We start from the raw sequence: 6,702 nt of genomic DNA on the forward strand, positions 1-6,702 counted from the left end.
CAAATATTTTTAAAGTGTTTTATTAAAAAGTTTCTTAATGTACAGCATTTTGTTTCAAATATTCTAGAAGAACATCTTTCGCTGGTGTATCCTCACCGAAATCCTAAAAGGAATAAATGTATATCACAAATATTGAAATAATAAAATTAGATTAATTGTGATAAAGTTTCTAACGTTCAGACGGGCGTGTTGACAGCATGGTTTGTTTACGGGTTCTCTCAGTAGAGGGAGCCCAAATATATCATCATATAATTTTACAGTTCTTATTTTCCTCTCTTTAGTGCATTTGTCAAATATTAGGATGTTGACAAAACAAACAAATAAACTAATATTTTTTATACAGCTTACCTTTATAACAACACAGGAGCAACCAACTACTTTACGCGCTTTGCCCGCACTATCAATTTTACATAGTCCTGCCCATTCGCCTAATTTTTTATTGTTATCTACTTTTATCAGAGGTATTTGATGTTCATTACATAACGCTTGTACCAACTTTTTATACATAGGTTCATCACAATTGTCTGCCAATACGCAAAGCATTGCTTGTCTTCTACAACAGAAGAAGACATTTATTGTCATATTGATTTTGTTGTATAATTGATATTTTAATTTTTGTTTTTATACTTTATCTTACTTGTCTAGTGCCTTGGCAGCTTCATGAAGACCGTGTACTACACCATCGTGAATAAGAGAATTTTTTAGGACTTCTTGCAACGCCGTGTTAACGTCCATATTACCACTAACTGCCACGGCAGACGATACATCATCACTGTATCAAAACTAAACTTACTTACTCTGGCATATTTTTGTAATATGCTGAGTGCTTTCTATTTAATGACTCAAGTTGTTATAAACCTTTCTTCTGATATGAGTTTGCACAAATAAGTGCTTTCCATATGGAATTACTGACTTCAGCTAACTCAAATCAACACATCTCAACAAATAGAAAGCACCTCTAATGTATCATTAGATATAACAAGTAAAACAAAACCACGGTATAAGCACGTATACCAAGTACATATTATACATACTTATACCAAGAACAAAAAGTTGAAGTCGAGGCAGTTGGAATCGAATCTCCAATCATACGCTTATGTTAATAAAATTCAACATTTGATAGATAATCGTGATTTACGTTGATTCTGCATTACGATTATGCTTTAACGATATATTTCGAGTGTTATACAGATATCTGGAAATTCAATAACTTACTTTTCCACGTCCGACATGTTGTCTGGTTATTAAAAAAGTTAGAAATATATACAAGAGGCTTTTTATCTTCGGTTGAAAAAATATAATTTTATTCCTTTATACAAAAATACGACCTGTGAAAACAAATCATTGAATTTTAATTGTTATTTAATTAGTTTTCTCTATCGCAGATTACGACTCTTTACTCACCTATTCTCAAGCCATTGATCGAAAGAAAAATTCGCCACGCGCTTCGGCTTAGGTCAGTATTGCTATATAGATTGGACGCCTTTTTCGCGCATGCGCAACGCATCTAACTATAATTCCAGCAGTCATTGGTCATCGGTCCAAATCACGCTTCGAAATGTTGTGACTTGCGGATTCACTTTGAATGCTTATGTACGCGCTTTAATGTCGTTGTACATCAGTCCGGATTGACATCATAGCGTGTGAGCGCCCAAAACAAACGCAATTTATGTACGCGGGTAAGTCGAGAGATAAATTTTTGAAGAGTAAATGTCGGGAGATGGGTGTAGGGAATGTGCACACATTCTGTTTAGAGGTATAAAAGTAAATATTAATATTGTACCTTTATATTACATTACCTTTATATAACTTACTAAATATAGATAAAAGGAACGGATCTATAAAGAGATCTGTAAAACACTTCTGTTATTTCCAATCTTGTAGATTATTTAATAATTAAGAAAAAAAGACTTGTCGCGATCAATAACACGAACTCTATATTCGAGGAAACTTTGATGGATTTGTTGGGAGTTCCCGTATTGTTGGTCTCGTGCAGAGTTTCATTAATGGCTCTCATTAGTGGATAATTGACTCCGTGAAGCGTCTCGCAATTGCCCCTGAAATCGTCCATGTCGATGCTCCAGATCATAACACCCGCCAAGTCTTTCTTCTTCACGTATTCCATCTGATACGAAAAGCAACGTCTGTATCTTCTTAAAAGTTATAATACAAAAAAAAAAAAAAGACAAACTTGTTGCAAAAATACCTTGGCCACAATCGCTTTAACGTTGTCGTAAACCACAACGTGATCCGTTTTAATCGCATACGCTGTACTGCTGTAGTTGTCCCACCCGTTCGTCCAATCTTGCGACCGCGACAATGTTTCGCAAATCTGCACAGAATTTAACACTTCGGAGATTACCGCGTACAAGATGATTAATCGCAAGTGTGATTAAATGTGACGCGAAAAACAGCCGTGACTTGTCGAGAGACTTTATGTGAAACTTTTGGATGAAACTTTCACCTCTCTGTTTACAAATAGCACGATGTAAATAGAAAGAAATGTTTCAACAAATGTATACCTCATTGAATCCCATAAATCCTTCTTCGGACGTGTAAGGTCCTTTGAATGAGGTTTCCAAACTGGTTAGACCTATCGGATCTACGTTTGATTCTGGCACCTTTGTCAGAATGAACGTTCTTCCATACATTGCCAGTCCCAAAACCAGCTTCTTGGTTGGAACACCTTTTTGCAGCAGATATGTAATAGTGTCTTCCTAAAAACACGTTATGAAGATATAAATCACTGTGTGCGAACAATCATATATTTAATCAACAAAACGAGCACTTCTTACCACACTTAATCCATCATTGCTTCGCAACGGTGAATTGGGCAAAACCTTTCTATCCCACAAACCGTGATAGTCGTACGCCATCACGTGGATGTAATCAAGATATTTGGAAAGTTCAGGAATATCGTAGGCCACGTCGATAGTGTTCTTGACCGCGCTTACAGCCGCCGTCAGCAATAAGTTACTCTTAAAGGCATCTCTTAACTCCTATATTGTGTAACAGATAGCTTTGTATTCTCTCTCGCGTATGATGCAAATTTTCTTACACGCGCGCATATGCAGAAAGAACACATGTATACCTTCACGAGACTAACAAAACTTTGTTTGTCACCGGGAGTACCTCCGCGTTGTCCGGGAAATTCCCAATCAAAGTCCAATCCGTTGAATCCGTACGTACTGTTGATTTTTCGTAAAAAAAAAGAAACCGTAAAATTATTGATGTATTAATTATTTATAGATAAAATTAACACGTTTAAAAATAAAATGTATTTTTTATCTTCAATACTTTAAATTATAATCTGTTTTAGATTTTAAAATTATAAAATTATTAATTATTATTTGTATAAATCATTGAAGTTACCAAAACAATCAGAATATAACAAGATGTAAGTATATAAATCGCTCTGTGGAAAAATTTTAAAAACAATAATCGTTAAAACGAGGTGTCGCGAGAGGTGAACGCACTTGAGAAACTTGACGGTGCTATCGATGAAAGTTCTCCTACGATCCGGCGACGAAGCCATTATTGAATAGTTTCCGCTGCCTTCGTTCCATCCGCCGATGCCGAGCAATACTTTGAGACCTTTTTTGCGGAGATCTGTCATCTTTTTGTAATTACCTTTCCCTACAGTCATCAGGATATGTTTATGAATTTCGATTGATTAGAAACATATGAGCTCTAGCGTGAGGCAATCAAATTTAAAGGCAATAAAAATTAGAAATGAAATTTTCTCGGCAATTTCAATAAAGTAGATAAATGTTGTTTACGACAGATCATACGTTTAATCAAGTTCTCTCTCTCTTGTAATTTAAACTTGATTCTCAATTACCATCTTTCTCTATGTCATTCCAGGGATCGAGACTTTTGATCGTCCAACTCGATGTGTTCAAGCCGGCGAAAGCGTAAATCAAGTGTGTGCATAATTCCGGGCGTAGATTTTCTAAAGTAAACGCGCCATCGCCCACCCTGTAGACTGCCCACGATGCGACGTAGCAAGTAACGACTTTGTTATGTTTTGGTTTGGACAGCGCTAAAACAAACGAACAAAAAAATCACTGCGAAAGTCAAATGTCCTTTTAAATGCTAATCGAATGTTTGGTCATTGTGTGTGTGTGCGTGTGTGCGCGCGTCAAACATTTCAGAATTCAATGCGAATTCCTTGCGAAAATGTCACGTCTTCGACGTGCCGGTTTTTACTTTCGCTTGTTAAACGTAGGCGGACGCGATGCGCAAGAACGTGATATTTTGCACACCATCAGACATTGTATATGTACATATGCACTATATATGTATATATGTTAGTTACAAATAGAGGAGATGTAGGTGTTTACACACGCGGACTCACCGTGAACATTGCAGATTCCAAAACTTAAAATTGCAAGCAGAAATGCCACGTCGGCGAAAGACATCGTCGCGCGTTAAACGTTTTTCTCAGTGCGGCTACTATAACTGTATCTGACAAATTGTAGTTTTATTTTATAGCAACGATGACATACACTGACGCTGTTTATTGTTCACACGTTTTTCATTAATAACGCAATAAAACCGCATGAATAACGCAAACGATATTTTATATTGCGTTATCAACAGAAGCTGATCCTCTCATGCATTTTATCGCTGATTTCCGACTTATTTTTATCTCACTAATAACAAAACCGATATCAGTCACTCCTTTCTCCGAAGATAAAATTCGCACTTTTCTAATAAATCGAAACAACAGTTGCTAAAATCGTTTTTCCTAAATAATTCGAATATTTTCTGACATTTAGATGAAATACCAACGCAGAAGAAACATCGATTCGTTCGGGCTGCGAGCTGTGAACTGATGTTGGGAGTCAAATGTACACGCGTATACGTCGAGGAGAGAGAGAGAGCCCAGACACCATCACTTTCACCGGTAGGTAGGTAACTGTTTCTCGAGCGAGAAACAAGGAAGCGAATGACCGCGAGAAAGATGCATTTAGAACCAGTTACATACACACATACACATTGACGCGAGTAGTGTATTATTTCTTTGTTCTGTAAATTCTTTCGTGGACATTTTCTTGAGGAAAAAAGACGCGTATCGGAAATATTTTTCATAGACACTTTTTCTAGTGTATACTTAGAAGTAATAGTTTAAAACAAATATAATAATTTATACAAACTATTTATAAAGCAACGATACAATCCATAGGATTGCGAAAATCCTTGATCTCACTAGAAGAGTGTAATATATATCTCTTATTTAAGACACACACACAAAGTCTTTAGCGAACTTAATCATTTCTATTTTAAACGTGTACAATATAAGTCTATTAAAATGTATGCGATATAAGTGATAACACTTTAACTGATTATATTTTGCTTTATCTTATATTTTTGCAATGTGAGAAATAATACGTTACACTGATAAGTACGGCCAATACGGCGTTGAGATAACCGGCGTCACCGTGCTGCAACGCTGAGTATTTTGAAGCTCCATTTCGAACAAGGGTCTCGTTTATCCATTTCAGATAAAAATCCACGCGCGAATAAACACCTGGAGAATTCGGAACGGCACATCCCATGCCCCAGGAAACAATAGCGACCTGCGTTCCGTTGCACACCAACGGCCCGCCGCTATCGCCCTAAAAAAAATGTATAAAGAAGAACACACATGAGAGAAATTTTATATAAAATATATAGGAGTGTGATCATATATTCTCTCGTACATATTTGTGTGGAACTATATTTAGTCAAGGATATAAATAGGACAATACATTATGTATGATGCATTTTTTTTCTTTATTTTTTAGAGATAAACGGAAAAACTCGAACTATATATTGAGAAAAGCTTTAAAAGCTCGAGGGCTCGAACTATTGAGAAAAGCTTTTAAAGCTCGAGAAACTTTTGTGAGGGAAAGCTCTAAAGTTACGGAGAACTTTCGATTCAAACCTGACAAGCGTCGCGACCACCTTCCTGGACGCCTGCGCATAATTGTTTTTCTCTGTGCACATTTGGCATAGGACAGTCTTCGGGACGAACCAATGGAATCCGAACGTGACGCAAGTACGTACCACTTCCTTGCTAACATAATAAAAGTCGTAAAATATTTTTTTACCGTAATATACTTTTGCGTAATATTCTTATTGCAATACTCTTGTATCACCTGGTGGAGACTTACGTTCGAGTCAGGTATGTGTCGACCCCATCCTACCGCGTGACAATCCCGCGTGTACACATCGAACAGATTCGCAATGTATTGCGAGGGAATCGTGACGTATTGGATGTGCGCGCTTTTAGGAAGAGGCCTCTTCAGCTGCAAAGGGAGCGGACGCGAGGAGTGGAGAAGTGTGCAAAATGGCCTCGTGTGGTCGTTGCACAAGGTTGATTTTCTTTTTTTGTTTTTTTTTCTCTTTTTTTTTTTTTTTTATTATTATTATCGACACAGAATTATATACACGGCAATAAATAGTCACCCTGAACAATCCAATATCGTTTTGCATGTCCGAGAATCGAAACTCCGCGTGCGGCAATGTCTTGTCTATCAATTCTATTTGCATGGAACCCCAGCTTGGTAAATACACGTACGTTGCGCCGGCGATCACGTAGTACTGTCTTGGGTTCTCCGCTATCCACGTGCCGTCGAGCAACGGTCTTTGAACAACAACGAGTTTAATGATGTGTAACTTTGTTTTTTTTTTTTTTTTTTTTTTCTTTACACGGTA

The 6,702-nt window shown here is 37.0% G+C and overlaps 3 protein-coding genes and 1 long non-coding RNA gene across 5 annotated transcripts in view; 1 reads left to right on the plus strand and 3 right to left on the minus strand.

Annotated features, from left to right (window-relative positions):
* Window positions 1-4: 4 nt before the first annotated feature.
* On the minus strand, window positions 5-1,338 carry LOC109852142 (40S ribosomal protein S12). The gene is made up of 4 exons (XM_020423020.1): window positions 1,216-1,338; window positions 638-772; window positions 349-553; window positions 5-103 (listed from the first exon to the last, which is right to left on the minus strand). Exons 1-4 carry the CDS (start codon window positions 1,230-1,232, stop codon window positions 35-37), a joined length of 426 nt encoding a protein of 141 aa, XP_020278609.1. The 5' UTR covers window positions 1,233-1,338; the 3' UTR covers window positions 5-34.
* Window positions 1,339-1,765: 427 nt separating this feature from the next.
* Window positions 1,766-4,840, minus strand: LOC109852139 (probable chitinase 2). Its single transcript, XM_020423017.1, has 8 exons — window positions 4,358-4,840; window positions 3,842-4,042; window positions 3,477-3,636; window positions 3,092-3,188; window positions 2,796-2,999; window positions 2,523-2,717; window positions 2,207-2,332; window positions 1,766-2,125 (listed from the first exon to the last, which is right to left on the minus strand). Exons 1-8 carry the CDS (start codon window positions 4,419-4,421, stop codon window positions 1,886-1,888), a joined length of 1,287 nt encoding a protein of 428 aa, XP_020278606.1. The 5' UTR covers window positions 4,422-4,840; the 3' UTR covers window positions 1,766-1,885.
* Window positions 4,823-6,702, plus strand: part of LOC109852143 — a 4,607-nt gene continuing 2,727 nt past the window's right edge. Inside the window, exons 1-2 of the long non-coding RNA XR_002249969.1 lie at window positions 4,823-4,909; window positions 5,790-6,043. This is a non-coding gene — a long non-coding RNA (uncharacterized LOC109852143). The remainder of the gene's footprint in view (window positions 4,910-5,789; window positions 6,044-6,702) is intronic.
* The window catches only part of LOC109852140 (trypsin 3A1-like), a 7,053-nt gene continuing 5,436 nt past the window's right edge, over window positions 5,086-6,702 (minus strand). Inside the window, exons 3-6 of one of the 2 annotated variants that reach the window (XM_020423018.1) lie at window positions 6,454-6,631; window positions 6,159-6,293; window positions 5,930-6,061; window positions 5,086-5,621 (exon numbers count right to left, since the gene is read on the minus strand). In XM_020423018.1, the coding sequence (XP_020278607.1) occupies window positions 5,361-5,621; window positions 5,930-6,061; window positions 6,159-6,293; window positions 6,454-6,631 (706 nt within the window). In that variant the 3' untranslated portion in view covers window positions 5,086-5,360. Of the gene's footprint in view, window positions 5,622-5,833; window positions 6,062-6,158; window positions 6,294-6,453; window positions 6,632-6,702 lie in introns of those variants that run through there. The other variant, XM_020423019.1, reaches the window with a different exon arrangement.

The sequence above is a fragment of the Pseudomyrmex gracilis genome, unplaced genomic scaffold (genome assembly GCF_002006095.1).
Source record: "Pseudomyrmex gracilis isolate BER0280 unplaced genomic scaffold, ASM200609v1 scaffold_24, whole genome shotgun sequence".
NCBI lineage: Eukaryota > Metazoa > Arthropoda > Insecta > Hymenoptera > Formicidae > Pseudomyrmex > Pseudomyrmex gracilis.